Source organism: Pavona decussata, unplaced genomic scaffold (genome assembly GCF_977016875.1).
Source record: "Pavona decussata unplaced genomic scaffold, jaPavDecu1.1 SCAFFOLD_386, whole genome shotgun sequence".
Lineage (NCBI taxonomy): Eukaryota > Metazoa > Cnidaria > Anthozoa > Scleractinia > Agariciidae > Pavona > Pavona decussata.
In genome coordinates this window covers 796,526-814,220 of record NW_028145758.1, presented here as the reverse complement: position 1 = coordinate 814,220, position 17,695 = coordinate 796,526, and the positions used below count along the sequence as shown (strand labels likewise).

Genomic DNA, 17,695 nt, shown 5'->3' with positions numbered 1-17,695 from the left:
CCTGTTGCCACTTACTAGCTGCTTTAATTTCTTGGGGGTGCTCCTGATTAAAAGCCAATAATAATCTTTACATTTTAATCTTAATAAATCAATTGTAACGGTGGACGAAAGATTGAACACAGTTTCACCGACTAAAAATTGTCGTTTATCAATAGCAACCCCCCGGACTTTTTCCAGTTGTTTTGGTTTTGCAGAGACTATTTGAAAATACTGGAGAAAATTTCATTTAATATTGTACTTATATTGAAACTCATGCGAAGATAGCAGGTGCCCGTCATTGTTTAAGAGATCTTGAATGCATACTACTCTTTTCTGATACCAATTTTTTAAAAAGAAAGTTTTACCTTCGATCAAAATCTCCTTGTTATTAAACAATACCAAGTCTTGTCCAAACTGGGTATGATATAGGCCGTTGAGTTCAAGAAAAAGAAAGCAAAATTTCCTTATAAAAGACAGGTATTCTTTTATTATCAAGGGATCTCTTATCATAGTTACATCTTAAGAAGAAATTTAGACCGCCGAATTTCCCAAAGAAGTACTCGAAAATTACTTTCCAGTTTTCCTTTCCATGAGGCTGTTGAACAGCGAGAAACCTCCCTATCCAGGCAAGCTTAAGAGCGTTGGACATGACTTCAAAGTAGTCCGTCTTGGTAATCCTGATAAAGAACCTGTCTTTTAACTTTATCTGGATTTTTGCACCATATAAAGTTAAAAAGAGACACTGTCCTCGACGTAATTATTTCCGAAGGCACTACCAACATTGAAGTGGAATATGTCAGATGACTAATACCTGAGCATTTAAATATCAAACATCTACCAAAAATAGTCAGATTTCGGGGACTCCAGATATCAAGAGTATTGTGCAGATTTTGAATTTTTTTTTGCAAAATTTCTTTTTGCATTTTCTTCCTCATTGTAAGAAGCATATACTTCTAAAATTCAGACAGGATTTTTAGTCCATTTAAAGCCTAGGGGCTTGCAATTGGCTTTTTTGATCCTCCATTGACCCAATCATATCGCTTTAGTTTTAAAAGCGTTCAATTTCAAACCAGATATTTTTCCATAATCATTTAGGGTATTAACAAGGTTTCAGCAGAAGTCAGACTGTCTAAAAAAGCTGGTGTCATCAGCGAACTGGGTCAGCTTGAATTCTGTTCCGAAGATTTTGATGCCCTTAATCCTTTTGTCTTGTCTTATGTTGATGGCTAGAACCTCAGCAGCGAGGAGAAACAGGTAGGGGATATTGGGCAGCCCTGCCTTACACCTCTAGATGCCATGAAGTAGTCAGTGCAAAAGCCATTATTCAGCACACAGCTTTCTGCATTCGTATAAAAGGTTGAGATCCACCTTTTAATGCTGCTTCCAAAGTTGAAGAGGGCCTCTTTCCTGAGGAAAGGACCATTCTACCGCATCGAAAGCCTTTTGGAAATCAAGGCAAAGCAAAATCCCTGGAATTTCCTGCAATTCAGTTTCTGGAGAATGTCCTTAACTAGTCGAACATTTTGTCCTATGAATCTACTTTTCATGAGACCAGACTGGTCAATATGCATAAGAGATGGTAAAACGCGTTCTATCCTTTTGGCAATAACTTTGGAGGCCAGTTTGTAATCGACATTTAACAAGGTTATCGGTCGCCAACCCGAAATGACCTGGAGGTGTGCTTCCTCCTAGGGGATAATAGTTTTAACTCCCCTACGTTGGGATACAGACATTTCACAGCTTTCATAGGCAGCATTCAAACTGTCTACAAAATCTACTAAACATAATAACTGATAAATCAATAGGAACAATATTGTAAATGTAGATCGGATTAGAAGATTGAAAGATTATGAAAGATTGAAAGATTGTACATTGGATCGTAAATAGAAGATCGTGGAAGGATAGAGTCCTCATTTTTGTTGAACCAGCGGACCGCGGAGATTTATCTTTGAGATTTCTTCTATTACTCCCTTCATACTCCGTGCTTCTGAGAGGGGTTCAAATATGACCCATACTGTGGATCATACATCAAATGAATATTCTGCAACTTAGAAATATTTTAGCCTTTCAGTCGAAGCTCGATTTAACAAAGTACCAAGGGACAAGGAAAAATGATTCGTTATCGCGGGGGATTTTAAAGATCTTCAAAAGATAAAAATATCTATCTTAAGTTACAACAACAACAGCAACAACAACAACAACAACAACAACAACTTTATTTGATAAACTTATATCTTTTACAGGAATACACAGCCTGCATATAACAGTTACAAATAATAACAATAAAAATAGATTAAAATATATTTTAAAATGTATAAAATCCTTTGGCCATGGAGCAAGAAACTTTTAGTTTAGTTGGGATGCTGAATGTACTAAAATAAGCAGCGCTTTAAATAGTTTTCACAAAAATACATTTAAGTATTTAGGTCAATATTTTCACGTCATGCAATATCAATTTCCTGCTTCCGCCAATTTTGATTGGATTGTCTGACAAGTTCTTCGTTATAAACGCCACATCATTCGTTCTTGTTCTTATTCTACGAAGTTCTTTCTTTGCGTGCTCAGCTATAGCGCAAAGCGGCAACTAAAGATAAGAAAGGTAAGCGAAAGAGTTTGAAAGGCTTGTCATAACTTTTAAAAATAACGTAATTCACATTAAGAGGCTATTTAATTGAGCTTAATGGCTACCTTTTATTGTTCACCACATCAAATTCCAATTGCGATAAGGGTTTGAAACTCCTTCCAATTACCTACAATAGTTTTAGCCACGAATGTGACTAGTTTGTGGATGATCGTATAGAAAAAAAACGACAGGCCATTCCCTCTTTCTCGTATTCTTCGAATCTCTTTTCTGCAAGCTCGTCAGCTAAATAGTAGAGGGGCAAACAGGGAAAAGCAAGGTAGGGGAGGACAAAGTATCATTCTTAAAAGAAAAGTATTTGGAAAGAAGTATTTCAAGTTCAATTATCATAACTTTCACCAGTTAAGGTTGATGACTTCCTTTTAAGGTTATGCACGCCAAATTCCAGTTGTGATTCCAATCTCCTTCAACAAATTTAGCCCCGAATGTGGCTAGTTGGGGGACGATTGCAGATTATTGACTAAATCGGTGTTAACCCTGAGTCAATATTTTCAGCGTCCACTTTGTAATAGATACTGGACTGTGGACGAGTGAAGATCACTTGAGAATCATAGAAGAAGCAAAGAAATGTTCAGTTTCGCACTAACCCTAACCTTAATCTTCTTAGACAATTTATGAACACCGAGGGATGTCGTAAATCTTGCTAAAGCAGCAGCGAGTCACAGCAGTAATGGCTCTAGCGATCGATAATGAAAAATGTTGCAAACCATACAAAAAAGTAGAAAATAAATAAAAATCGAAAAATGAAAATTGGACCCTGACTCGATCAGTTGACTCGGGTTCGAACTCTACCCTCTAAGTCTCAAGGTCATAGTTTATTTACTTGCAAAGTTATGGATGGAGATACAATAAGCACCCCCCCCCCCCCCCCAGCTTCCCACCAACATCACCACCACCTCCCGGACACAGAAGGCACAAAAAAACAAAACAAAAACAAAAAGAACACGGTCTCAGATGTGGTTATGAGCTACTTCAGTTGAAATTTGATATAAGCACTCTAAATTTTGTTGATTAGTTTGTTATTTCCAGATAAGTCATTGTATTTCCTTGTGATGCAAAGAACGACAGTTGCCAAATGAAGCTTCCTTTATTTATGTGTGTGGAAATTGATAATTCAAATTCCCCACATATGGTTTATGTATTTTTTAATAAAGAGTTGAGTTTGTATAACAGTAAATTGTCTTTATCAGTGGCCAGTACGTGGAATCATTAAAATCAGCTGAGCCTAGATCTTCACCGGCCTATACCAGTTCACATCTTTATTTCTTAAATTTAGCGGAGATTCTTCTATCTGGAGATATGTTTTTACATTTCTTAGTTCATGATCCCACGGAGCTAATAAAGCGACGTGTGACGTGGGTGCTCAAGGTATCTTTTAGAGGTTGATTCGGGGGTATGGCACTTTTTTGGACCCATCCCATGTTGCTTAAAGTTATTTTGTTTCACTTCTGTCTAGGTATATTCTGCAACGAATCTACCACCGAGTTACTCACCGGGAAGATGTTGCGTCTTCTATCTGCGTTCCTGCTGATTTTGTCAGTGATTCAGATTTCTCAGTCTAACAAGTATGTCCGTGTTTGTTATTTTACAAACTGGGCTCAATACCGCTCTGGTATCGCTAAATTTGTCCCAAAAGATATCGACCCTTCCCTTTGCACTCATGTCATCTACGCCTTTGCGAAAATCGACTCCGGAAATAAAATCGCCGGTTACGAGTGGAACGATGAGACGCTGTATGGTGAAGTGGACAAGCTTAAACAGAAGAATCCTGATTTGAAGACGCTTCTTGCAGTGGGTGGTTGGTCGCACGAGGGCGGCAGTGTCAGTCCTTTCTCTCGGATGGTTAGCTCAGCACGAAACAGAAAAACTTTTATTGAGTCTGTGATCAAGCGTTTAAGAAAGTTCAACTTTGATGGTTTCGATTTAGACTGGGAGTATCCTGCAAACCGCGGTAATTCTCCGCCTGGAGACAAGCAACGTTTCACTGTTCTCTGTCAGGAACTTTTGGATGCTTTCAAGAAGGAGGCTTTGCAGAGTAAGAAGCCAAGATTGCTGTTGACGGCTGCTGTGGCTGCAGGTAGGGTGATTTTTGCCATTAAATGTGTCCAACATTCTTGTTTACGGGGCTTTTTACTCCACGGAAAAGGACTAAAATATGGAATCATTGTAACCCATGAATCAGCTTAAGCCATGTTTACTCATTCAAGCATGGGTGATGTTGTCATCCGTAGTAAACGGACAAAACAAACTCGGACAATTCACCGTTTGTTTTAATTTCTTAGTAAGCTGGTACTTTTACTTAGTTAATTGAAACAAAATCAGTCAGCGAAAATTCGACAATTTGTATGAAATCTTTCAAATAAATATTGAAGAACTGTATCAAAGAATCTATTCTAACTCAACCTTCTGAATGTCTTACGTATACAATTCTTAAGTGGCGAATATTTTCTTTCTCAAATCTCGGTTCGACACGTTTTTATCCAAAGTGCTTTCAATGGATTGGTGTTTCAATCCTTTACCATGAAAACTGCTCCAAGGTGTCTCTTAATCTTGTAAAATTTTCATTGTTTTCATTTTCAGACTCGTTAAAAATCATTGCAACTTTATACAAATGAGCGCCGGTGCAGGTAAAATGGTCCGGGCCGAAATATTTTCGGAGTTTTGAGAAACGCACGCGCCAGCTTTAGTAAAGTCGGTACTATTAAGAACAATTGTCGTATTTGCACTCAAACACTTTTCTCACCCGTGATGAACACCAAAACACCTGTTAAAGCTTTTTAAAAACAGAACAATAGGAAAACTTAACAATTAATCAAGTGTACAAAAGATTCTTTGTTCCTTGAGTAAGATGTTTAGAACGTCCCATCAACAATTTATTAAGGCGGTAATATGAATACTGCTTTTAATTTTTCCAATCATCCTTGTGAAAGTTTTTTTCCCAATAAAAGCAGTTTCACTGTCTCAAACGATATTTTTAGCTAGAGTTGCTGATGCTGATCTTAAACTGTTCTTGAAGAAGTCGGCTTTTATCAGATGCATCCAACGAAAAAAAAAATTAAATTAAAAGGCTGATAGAAGTGTTGCTCTCTGTGCTACCATATCGTTTGATGGCCTTTTAATGGCATATGTGTGGACACTCAAAATTATAGTTTAACCTTCGGGAGAGGGTGGTGCACGTGGTGTTGTCGTCCTATTTTTCACAAGTTTATGTGGAAGCTCTTGAGGGCTTTTCGGTTCTTGCTGAACTGAGTAAGAACGAAATAATATTAAGGTTAATTTAAGGGCGCCGTTAATGATCGTGTAAATTAAATTCCCATGGTTTTCCCTTCTCCACCCCCCCCCCCCTCTCCATCCCCCCTCCTTTCCATCACCCAACCACCCCTTGTGGCTATAAATTGAAAACTGCATTCTAGGGAAAAACGATGTTTATTTTGCACCTTAACATTTGATGTCTCTTTTACAGGATATTCAACCATCCAGTCAGGCTATGAGATAAACAAACTTGGAAAAATATTGGACTGGATCAACCTTATGTCGTATGATCTTCACGGAAAGTATGAGAGACAGACTGGACACCACTCGGCACTCGAGGGAATCCCGGGGGACAAACTAACCGTAACGTACGCAGTGGACTACTGGGTAAAGCATGGAATGCCGCCATCCAAAATAGCCCTGGGGATGGGAACATACGGACGAGCCTTCAAACTTGTCAATCCGGCAAATAACGGGTTAGGAGCTCCAGCTTCCGGTGATCCGCCAGCTGGACAATACACAAAGGAATCAGGATTTCTGTCTTATTACGAAATTTGCACCAAACGTTTAACTGTGGTCTCGAGAAATGTGGCGCTATCTCCATACGGGTATGCTGGGAATTTGTGGGTTGGTTTCGATGATCCCAAAAGCCTTAAACTGAAGGTGAACTTCCTCAAGGCAAAGGGCCTTCGTGGCGCCATGTTTTGGGCCATAGATCTGGATGACTTCCAAAACGTCTGTGGCCAAGGGAAATATCCTCTTTTGAGTGCCGTGGCTAACGCTCTCATCACAACTGGCAAGCCCATAAATCCTCCTACTCAGCGGCCATCCACTCCAAAGAAGAGAACAGCTGCGCCCACTCAGCGGCCAGGCTCTAATTGTTTACCAGTGGGGGTCTGGAAGAGAGTGTCAGGAATGAAAACATGGTGCAAAAATAATTGTGCCGCTGGAAACTGTCCTTCAAGTCACTGCAAGTGTCGTTGAATTCAGCTCCAATTAACATTGTTTTGTTAATTGGAAAATGCAACATTTGAAGTTTTCTTGCAATAAATATTGAAGTTAAAGCTATTTTAATTTGCTCTGACTTTGTAAGTCTATATGAAGCCTTGCTATCGTTTAACATAACTTGAGTTTAAGTAGGTGTGATAGCTTGGCTTGGCTGATCCTTTTTTATGACAACCTCGTAAAGGAAAGATCCAAGTCCGTACTCAAGACCTTTGTAACGCCGAATCATTCCGTTTCATTCGATTTCTTTTTTTCTTCCTCTTTTTAACACCTAAATTAGCCCAAATTGCAAACAAATTTGAATTGAGAAAGGTGCGGTTTAATTAGACCATCAAACACTCGCCAGTTAGAAACATTGACGGCTAGTGTTTCTTTCTTATCATAGAAGGTAGGTAATCTTTGGCGATTGTCACGATGAAATACTAAACAACACTCAGGTTCACGCTTTTAATTAGGCCATCAAACACTCGCCAATTGTTACCAACATTTATCGCTAGTATTTCATTCTTAGATAATCTTTGAGGATTGTCATTATTGTAATACTGAACAACATTTTGAAGTCGAATTACAGATAATTCAAAGTCGTCAAATGAGCGGATCATTTTCGCACATAAATGTTTCGTCTTTTCTCGGTGGCGGAAGTCGCAAATTATAGACTGAACGATGTACGTGTCGCAACATGCAGCTCGCCTTGGAAAAAGATCGCGCAATTATTAATAGTACAAATTAACATTTTACTTAAAAAGATCAACGGCTCCAGCTAATTTCAAAGAAAGAGATTATTGAGTGGAATCAGTACCTGTCTTGTGTGGTTAACCGAATGTTGTACTTTTTTGCGTCGTTTATATACCGGGGAATCACGTGAAACTGAAAAAAAAATAATAACAATAAACAAACAAACAAACCAATATTTGGTTTTGGTAAGGTAATTTGTCCACCGTACTCGAGAGCTGACATTTCGAGCGCTTGGATGCGCTCTAACATGTAACGGAAGGGTTAGCGTTTGAAACGTCAGCTATCGAATCTCTTTTCGGTGACGCTGATAATTTAAGGTGGTTCCATTAAATTGCATTGCGCATTCTTACTGCGCATAATTTTTTGCATCAGCGAAAGCTCCGAGCGATAGAGCGTGGTAAAGTAAAACCAGATTAACACGAAATTAGACTTTCGACACTCCATTGGTCAATTGGTCTAAAGTGGTTGTTGGTAAGGGTACTTACTTAATAGAGAGTTTTAGATCCGAGTTTACCGCGAACCTCTAACCGCGGTTTGCGGTTTGACGTTCAAACGTAATTCGATTTCGTTCTTCTTGCAAATTAACTGCCGCCATTTTGAATCTGCAGTCATGAATAGCACTTGTTTTCAAGATCCAATTGGATTTACCAAATTTAGCATTTCGCCCGCCTTTGTGCCTCTGTTAATAGATAAAGACTTGCTCCACAAGATTTTTGTATCATTACGAGAGATAAAACAAGAGTTATACGCTAGAAGCTTTCAGGTAAATTACATGCGTGAAAAGCTACCTCTCCACGCTGAAAACGCACGTCGAAAACCTCAAAGTGACTTGAAAGACTGGTCACGTGACCTCCAGCGGTTCGCGGTAAACTCGGGTATAAAACTTTCTAACTTAATCCTACAAACGACAGGCAACCGAAAACAAATAAAAAAAAATACGGACAGAAGACATACAGAATTCATGCTAACACTGTCCGTTGCACTAACGCTGCCCAAATATATATACTGAGAAAATTCACCCTCTATCGTTTTTGTAAGACTTCCGTTAAACGAGTAAGTATTTGCGCACTCAGGTTGTGTTGATTGAGGAAACCATATGATTTCATTTTGAAATTCGTTTAGATTTAGGATTTTTTTATTCGTCGCGCCACCAACCATGACTGCGCTGCGCTGCGGGCCGTAGAGTAGTCTAGCTAACGGAGAGAATTAACTTCATGCCACAGTTTATCCAACATCTTGTAATGTTTAATTTATTATTAAAAGAATGCCTTATAACTAGTAAAATGGGAGAGATAGAAACACTTTTAGCCGGGGCAACTCCCTGAATGTATCTGTGGGAAGTGCTACCCTCCCCTTTTTATGTATAAAAAATGTGAATAGAGGAACACTAGGGCTGAGATTTATCAAAATAATTGATGATGAAACTAAGATTTAGCAAGGAAAAAAAGGAAGTAAACTCTCATATTTAATGCCAGACTGAATGATATTCTCGTCTCAGATATCCTATGATGAATGCAGTCAAGAGAGCCTTGGGTGGAGTTACCGGGGCTCATCACCTGCAATGTACCCTAAGACCATCCATCACCTTACCAAAAGTTGCTACGCCATAGGGGTTTGGCAGGGAAATGCGACCGATATGGATCAGTGGTGCATTAACAACTACAAAATGGGAAATTGTGCATCACATTTATGCAAATGCACTTAAAGTGCCTATCACCCCTACCCAATTCCTTTCATTCTCAAAAGTAGACGTAGAAAGTAAGCCAAAACAAGCAAAATAATGAGATTTGAAGTTATTCTCGATTTTTAAAACGCGATCGAAATCACAATTTCCGAAGTTAAAACCGCGCCATGAGAGGACTGGCACTAGTGAGTTGTGACGTCGACCCGGTATCTCGATAACAAGCACACAACAAAGCAGTAGTGAGTCGGAGTGAATTCTACGCGAGCTGTTTGGGGTTTCTGGCCGATTTTTTAGTCCAAAAGCCGAACAATGACACCGAATCCGAGCAAAGCTACAACTCAGATGATTCAGAATTTAACTACAACCCTGGCTACGTGATTGACGCGACGATCAAGCACGTAAAACAGGAATGAAAGGCCTATACAACTCCTACTCGCATGTTTAGCGTTTCTATCTCAGTCTTAGTTTTGATCAATTTAGCTTCTTGTGTGTTTACAGAAGGTTGCCATGACGATATGAAGGATTTGTATGGTAATCATAGAACAAAACCATGTGCTTAACTGTAGCATGTTTTGTCTCAAAAGATATTTGGGTTTAGAGTTCTGCGTTTTGCGCCTGTTTATTTCACCTCTTGTTGTTTCTGTTTAGCCGCTGTCGTTCTTATGCCATTTCATTTTATTAGTATTTAGATCTAGTTTTTGCTTCTTTCAGTTCGCGGTCCGGTGACAGTACAGCTTCTAGTTAGGATTGAACCGTGTGATAATCTTTAACCTCCGAAAGCGACCGCTATTTTTGTTATCTTTGTTAGGATTCAACTGTGTAATTACATCAGTTTATCTTACAGTTTTTGTATTGCGAGGCCCGGCCATTTGTTTTTGTAGCAAGATGTTGAGTCTCTGATCGTTGCTATTTGTTTTTTGGTCCTTTCACTAGCACTGTAGATTTCTTCGAGAGCTATGGAATGCGTGAAATTGAGGGCTTAAGTTTGTTTAGTTCCGGCTTCGTTTTTGCATGACCCTTTGCATCGCCTCGCTTCGCTCCGCTCTGAGGTTTGTGTTGGGGGAGCTTGCTATTTTCTAAATATTTGAAATCTTTCGGGTTTAAAGAATATTTTACTGGGGCCCGAGGGAAGTGTAAATAAGCAAGACTTTTCCTATGAGCAAGAGGCTTGCCTTTTGTCAACGAAACCACCACCTCAAATTTTACTTTGCGGCAACATGCGGACCACTGAGGAGACATTTTTCGCGGCGTAAATATAAGCTTGTTCAGTTGATATTTTTACCATTTTTAAATCGTTTTTTTAGCTGAAATTGGTCTGGTAGTAAGAGAAGTAAAACCGCACAACATTTGGAAAGCCGTTGCGTGTGTTATTTTTCAAAATATCTCGATTTCCAGGTAAGAAAAGCCGACCTTTTGAGCAGTATTTTGAGCAGTATGTCAATCGACCGAGATGTTGGATTGACTCTTTACCTCGTTCTTCACAGACAAATTCAAGGCTGAAGCTTTTTTAAAAAGAATGATCTGTTCTTCTTGGAAAGGCTACTCCCAAATTTATACACGTGGAATTGAGAAAGAAAAAGAACTAGCTTTATTATGTCACTGTGGCCCTTCATCCGCTCGCTAACAGACAGCAGTCTCAGAAGTAAGAGACTCCATTCGCCTCTTCGCATTCTTGTGAGTCTCGACCAATTATAAATTAAAATAAGTTTACTATTTCAGTAGGTTTGTTTTGGCTGCACCTATAAGCGTAAATAAAAAATGGAAACATTTCTTACCGCTCGTTCGCGGCGATGTTTGGCAATGGTTTAAATCAGTACACCTTGACTTGTGGTCACCGCTTTAGCATGGGCAGTTGGCGTCACATTAATACCGATATCATCTCGTTTCAGTCTTGAGAGGATTGGCTTGTTACTCACTTCATCAATAAATCAGAATCGACTCATGAAGTCGTCGTTCGTGAAGTGCTTGGAGCATATTGACGATTTTCCGGGTTAGCCCGCTTTTGTTTCATGAAATCGATCTATTTCTTTCTGCATTTCCTTGCTTCATCATTATCGAACTGTATAGGGTGCAGAACTATACCCTTCTACATAACTGAGAAGGCAGCACATTCACCTACTACATACCTTCCTGTTCAGTACAGAGAATGTAGTGACAAATGAGCAAATGCTCTGTGGCTGAGATACCGGGTCGACGTCATAAGCTTGTTAGAACCCAGTCTCTCAACTGCTCCTTTTTGTATTCAATATGGCGGAAAACGGCCTATTTTGGGCGATTTTGTCGTCCGATAAAAACAAAACGAAACATGGAATACGATTTATTTCTTCGCAAAGCGTCTTAGACATGCATAAATTTTCAAAATTCGTTAAAACTGTGTAAGGATGATAGGGACTTTAAGAAGGACCAAGCCGGTGAAAGTGATGCTTATAAGAGCATGAAACATGGAATGCGAGCCCATGACTGAATATTGTAGTCAGAGAAAATGTTCAGAAAATAAAGACGTTGTAGCTTGGAAGTTTTGATGTCTCGGTTTACTCTTAATCCTACGCAAGTCTCAACTACTGGATTAAGATCACGTTTACATAAAGATGTTTGTAAAAAGGAGATGTCCGCTACGGACTTGTATTTAAACAGCTTTCGCTTCTAACACCATACTGAATCAAGTAATAACAATCGGACTCTTGCGCTACGCTAACGAGTTCCTATCACAAACGATATAAGTAATATTTCAGAAACATCTTAAAGACACGGCTGAATAAACATTCGTTTTTACCAGAAATTCACATCCCAAGGTTTTTGTTTTTTTCAAATATATTCTTTTATTATAAGAAAGTCTACTTTTGGGGCCGAGACTTTTACGTTAATGTAAGCTTGGAAAAGTTCTTTTAAAAGATGTTCTTAAGTTACCTCAATAGAGTAGGAAGGCTTTACCTGTTGTAGTATTTCAATACATCCATGCGGACGTGACCAAGACAATGATGGCGTAATGCATGTCAAGTTGGACTGTATACGGACTGAAGTTTTACTTGTATTATTTTATCCGTATATATACTGTTCATTTTAAAAACATTTGGTCAAAATAGAAAAGTTCTTAGTATGTTCTTAAATTTTTAGTTAGCCTCAACGTTCTTATAAAAACAAGAGTGTATACTCAATTAAAGATGATAGTTACAGGGGTACACAACGGTAACTTTTAAGCAAAATACTTAAAATTTAATCTCCTGTATTGACAGACTGTTTTAAGCCCTTTTAAAGGCAAATCTTTGTAAGCCGACACATAATCTCAGTGTTCAAATTCTTTGGCTGAAATTTTATAAATCGCTGAAAATTTTAGGGACCCCGATTTTACGTGCTTTTGCGGCTCTCTGAAAACGGTAGATGGCCTTATTTTGCTGAACAAAACGCATGTTTGTGAAGTGGTTAAGGCCGTACAATGACTAGATATTCCGCCGAATCGAACTGTTAAATGGTTGCCCCTGGCAGGAAGAATCCGCGAAATCATGAAAATACGTTGACAGAGACGAAGAAATGTTATATGTTTTTTTTCTGAATTCTTAGAGTAAAAGTTTCGAACTCTTGAAGTAGTTCTTTTGAATCTTGTTACACTCAATTGATGATGGATGGTGAAACATTCAGAGAACCTTTTCATATCAAAGTCCCATCCACGGGAAATTTGCATGCATTATGGCCAGATTAATGACAAACGAATTATCACCTTACTCTCAAATTGAATAAGTTTTTTTCCGTCATTGTTACAATACCTGAAAGGAAAGAGCCTCCTCTTTGTCAATTATTTGTCTTGTACAATGGCCACTAAAATCTTGTCACTGAGAAAGTATAATGAGGTTTCTTATCGTTCTTTGTCAGCACGTACACTTACTAAACTAAAACCAAGAATGAATTAGGTTTGAATTGCCTCCTCTCAAAATATCTATTTGAAATACACACGTTCTTTTGTAATTTACCCTTTCCAACAAATCTGTTTCTTACCAAAGTGAACAAGTTTATTAACATCGAACTTGAAAATCAGGACTAAAAGCGTTACGTTTGGGAAGATTTTAACAAAATCGCCACGACCCAACAAACTTCGACAAAATCGTGTTGGTATTTAGGTAGCGTTACGCGTTGAAATCGTGGAATTTGTCACTCTTAAAAAAAAGCAAAAACCGTTTAGGAAGATTTTAACAGAATTGCCACGGCCAAACAAACTTCGACAAAATATTGTTGGCATCTCGAACCTGATCGTTGAAGATATATTTATGTCACCCTTCAATAAGCAAGAACCGGCTACAAAGTTGCATTCATTGAATTTTCTGAACTACGACCAGTTCGAGACGTCTCCTGTTAAATATACTAATTATTGCAAAACTGAGGAACGTAAGAAAGTAATGTCTTAGCTTATTGACTTCTTTAGCTTCTAGAGCGCTCAACTTGTGAAAATCTACGTTTCAATTCTGACTACAAATTTAAATTCAGATCACGGAACGAGAGAAAACACGGGCTGATTAAAAATGCAACGAGTACACACACGTGAATTTCAAAAGCCTTAAGTTTTTTGAATTCCCTAGCCTTTAACTGTCGGTCGCCATTCAAAAACACTTATCAAATATGTACTCCAGATTTCAATAGCGGTCTTCAGACACCTAGTAAAATAAACAACAAAATACTTCACGTTTGCTATTTCATCACTCCTCGGTTTAGCATGCGAACAATGCTTTTTGAACACAAACACTCTTTTCATAAAGTAAAGTCTTTTCATGGACGCTATACAAACATGGTCAAACGTTTTGTTTAACCAGTCACAGCAAGAACATTTACGTTTGAAAGGAAATTCCCACCGCTGACACGTCAATGCAGCTATATATAATGCTGAAAATGATTTTGTTTCACTTCTATCAAGGTATATTCTGCAACGAATCTACCACCGAGTTGAGTGCTGAGGATGTTGCGTCTTCTACCCGCGCTCCTGCTGATTTTGTCAGTGATTCATATTTCTAAGGCTAACAAGCATGTCCGTGTTTGTTATTTTACAAACTGGGCTCAATATCGCTCCGGGATCGCTAAATTTGTCCCGAAAGATATCGACCCTTTCCTTTGCACTCATGTCATCTACGCCTTTGCGAAAATCGATTCTGGAAATAAAATCGCCGGTTACGAGTGGAACGATGAGACGCTGTATGGTGAAGTGGACAAGCTTAAACAGAAGAATCCTGATTTGAAGACGCTTCTTGCAGTGGGTGGTTGGTCGCACGAGGGCGACGCTGTCAGTCCTTTCTCTCGGATGGTTAGCTCAGCAGGAAACAGAAAAACATTCATTGAGTCAGTGATCAAGCGCTTAAGAAAGTTCAACTTTGATGGTTTCGATTTAGACTGGGAGTATCCTGCAAACCGCGGTAATTCTCCGCCTGGAGACAAGCAACGTTTCACCATTCTCTGCCAGGAACTTTTGGATGCTTTCAAGAAAGAGGCTTTGGAGAGTAAGAAACCGAGATTGCTGTTGACGGCTGCTGTGGCTGCAGGTAGGATGATTTTCGCTATTAAATGTCTCCAATAGTCTTGTTTACGGGGCTTTTTGCTCTAAAAGGACTAAAATATGAAATCATTGTAACCCATGAATGAGCTTAAGCCATGTTTACTCATACAAGCATGGGTGATATTCTCATAATACACGGACAAAACAAACTCGGGCTTTTTTTAGTAAGCTGGTACTTTTACAAAGTTAACTGAAACATCATCAAGGCAATCAGCAAAACTTGACAATTTATATGAAATCTTTCAACAAAATATTGAATATCTAATAAATCCGTTCTAACCCAACCTTCTGATTTTGTTGAGTTGTAGAAAAAATAGGCATACAGAATTTGTTAAAGTTGTGGGATTTGTATGATAACTATAGGTTAAAGTTCTTAAGATGTTCTTAATTAAGTTGCGTGTTATAGTATTTCAATACAGCGGTAGAGCAGTTTTCAATTGAGTGTCGAAAGTAATTCCGCCTTGACCTTAATTTTCCATTACTACGCTCTGTGATTGGTTAACAAACCTCGCACCACTTTCTCAACCAATGGAAATCCAAACCAAAACCAATCGTGTTTTCTCAGCGCTCGTTTTCCCGCGCGCTCTTGGGGCGAGTTACATGTATTTACTTCGAATTCTGATTGGCTTGTTTGTGTTGTTTCCATCTGCTGAGATTGGCCAGAGTAATTACTATGGTTTTGGTTTTGCGACACTCAATTGGAAACCGCTCTAAATCTTATTTGGCCGGGTTAATTGTTCTTATACAAAAAAGGAAAGACTGTATCAAATGAACACCAAAACACCTGTTAAAGCTGTTTAAAATAAGAACAACAGCAAAGATTAACAATTAATCAAGTGTTAGATTCTTTGTTCCTCGAGTAACATGTTTGGAACGCCCCCATCAACAGTCTATTCAACGCGGTAATCAAATAACTACTTTTTATTTCAACAATCTTTCTTGTGAACTTTTTTCTCTAACGAAAAGCAGTTTCACTGTCTCAAATCGTATTTTCCGCTAGAGTTGCCTGATGCCGATCTAAAAGTATTCTCGAAGAAGACGGCTTTATCACAAAATTGAAGAAAAACGCTCAAGTGTTGTCTTCTGTGCTCAAAATTTAATTTACAGAACGTTGCAGCAAATTAAACAGAATCTAAATTCCCGAAGTTACGAGCTTTTAATAGCTTAACAGTTCTTGCTGAACTGAGTTAAAACAAAATAGATTTAAAATTAATCGTTAATAATTGTGTAAATTAAATTCCTAGAGCTTTTCCTTCAACACCCCCCTTCACCCCCCTTCCCTCCATCACCCAACCACCCCTTGTGGCTGTACATTGATAACTGCATTCTAGGGAAAAAGGACGTTTATTTTAAAACCTCAATATTTGAGGCCTCTTTTACAGGATACTCAACCATCGAGTCAGCCTATGAGATAAACAACCTTGGAAAAATCTTGGACTGGATCAACCTTATGTCGTATGATCTTCACGGAAAGTGGGAGAAACAGACGGGACACCACTCGGCACTCGAGGGAATCCCGGGGGACAAACTAACCGTAACGTACGCAGTGGACTACTGGGTAAAGCATGGAATGCCGCCATCCAAAATAGCCCTGGGGATGGGAACATACGGACGAGCCTTCAGACTTGTCCATTGGGCAAACAACGGGTTAGGAGCTTCAGCTTCCGGTGATCCGCCAGCTGGACCATACACAGAGGAATCAGGATTTCTGTCTTATTACGAAATTTGCACCAAACGTTTAACTGTGGTCTCGGATAATGTGGCACTATCTCCATACGGGTATGCCGGAGATTTGTGGGTCGGTTTCGATGATCCCAAAAGCCTTAAACTGAAGGTGGACTTCCTCAAGGCAAAGGGCCTTCGTGGCGCCATGTTTTGGGCCATAGATCTGGATGACTTCCAAAACGTCTGTGGCCAAGGGAAATATCCTCTTTTGAGTGCCGTGGCTAAAGCTCTTAGCGGTAACGTTGTGCCTCCCACTACACATGCGCCAACGAGCTCTTTCACCGTAAGTCCCATCACAACTGGCAAACCCACAACTGCGCCTACAAATCCTCCTACTCAGCGGCCATCCACTCCAAAAAAGTCAACAGCTGCGCCCACGAAACCATCTTCTCAGAGGCCAGGCTCTAATTGTTATCCAGTGGGAGTCTGGAAGAAAGTGCCAGGGATGAAAAAATGGTGCGAAGATAATTGTGCCGCTGGGTACTGCCCTCCGAGTCACTGCAAGTGTCAGCAGCCATCCACTCCAAAGAAGACAACAGCTGCGCCCACGAAACCATCTTCTCAGCGGCCAGGTTCTAATTGTTTTCCTGTGGGTGTCTGGAAGAAAGTGCCAGGAATGAAAAAATGGTGCGAAGATAATTGTGCCGCTGGGTACTGCCCATCGAGTCACTGCAAGTGTCATTAAATTCAGCGTCGATTAACATTGTTTTCTTAGTTGGAAAATTTAGTATTTGAAGGTTTTTTCTTGAAATAAATATTGAAGTTAAAGATATTTCAATTTTGCTACGATTTTTTATGCCCTGAGGGGTAACAGCGAGGGCCAACTGTAAGTACCCCATACAAAACGTTCGAGAGAATCTTTTAAGGTTTTTTTCCGCCGTAATCTGGGGGCGTCCGAGGTTTCTTCACGTACTTTTCCGGTGACGTGTGAGTAATATGTTTACCTGACACAAAAATGTCACAGAAATGTTCTTGTACTGAAAGTAGACCAGAGATGTACGGACTCAAGGGCCGACTTCTACATGCCATCAAGTTGTAATTGACACCTCTCAATTTTCCTTACAAAAGACAGTTGTGGTAAAGAAAATTGTTTTCCGCGGTTGTAGAATTTGACAGTTTAAATATACGGTTTCGATTATGA

The 17,695-nt window shown here is 39.3% G+C and overlaps 1 protein-coding gene and 1 pseudogene across 2 annotated transcripts; both read left to right on the top strand.

Moving 5' to 3' along the window:
- The first annotated feature begins 2,519 nt into the window (after positions 1-2,519).
- LOC146451492 (acidic mammalian chitinase-like) lies at positions 2,520-6,940 on the top strand. The gene is made up of 3 exons (XM_085098820.1): positions 2,520-2,578; positions 4,077-4,697; positions 6,084-6,940. Exons 2-3 carry the CDS (start codon positions 4,121-4,123, stop codon positions 6,854-6,856), a joined length of 1,350 nt encoding a protein of 449 aa, XP_084954946.1. The 5' UTR covers positions 2,520-2,578; positions 4,077-4,120; the 3' UTR covers positions 6,857-6,940.
- Positions 6,941-14,217: 7,277 nt separating this feature from the next.
- LOC146451491 (chitinase-3-like protein 2 pseudogene) lies at positions 14,218-17,239 on the top strand (annotated as a pseudogene). Its single transcript, XR_014859963.1, has 2 exons — positions 14,218-14,815; positions 16,212-17,239. The product of XR_014859963.1 is annotated as a chitinase-3-like protein 2 pseudogene (transcript).
- Positions 17,240-17,695: the final 456 nt, after the last annotated feature.

What these genes read in the sequence shown, in the direction of transcription:
- LOC146451492 (XM_085098820.1), top strand. Translation starts at nt 4,121, where the DNA reads ATGTTGCGTCTTCTATCTGCGTTCCTGCTGATTTTGTCAGTGATTCAG. An exon ending in GACGGCTGCTGTGGCTGCAG is followed by an intron (nt 4,698 to 6,083) that starts GTAGGGTGATTT and finishes TCTCTTTTACAG; the next exon opens with GATATTCAACCATCCAGTCA.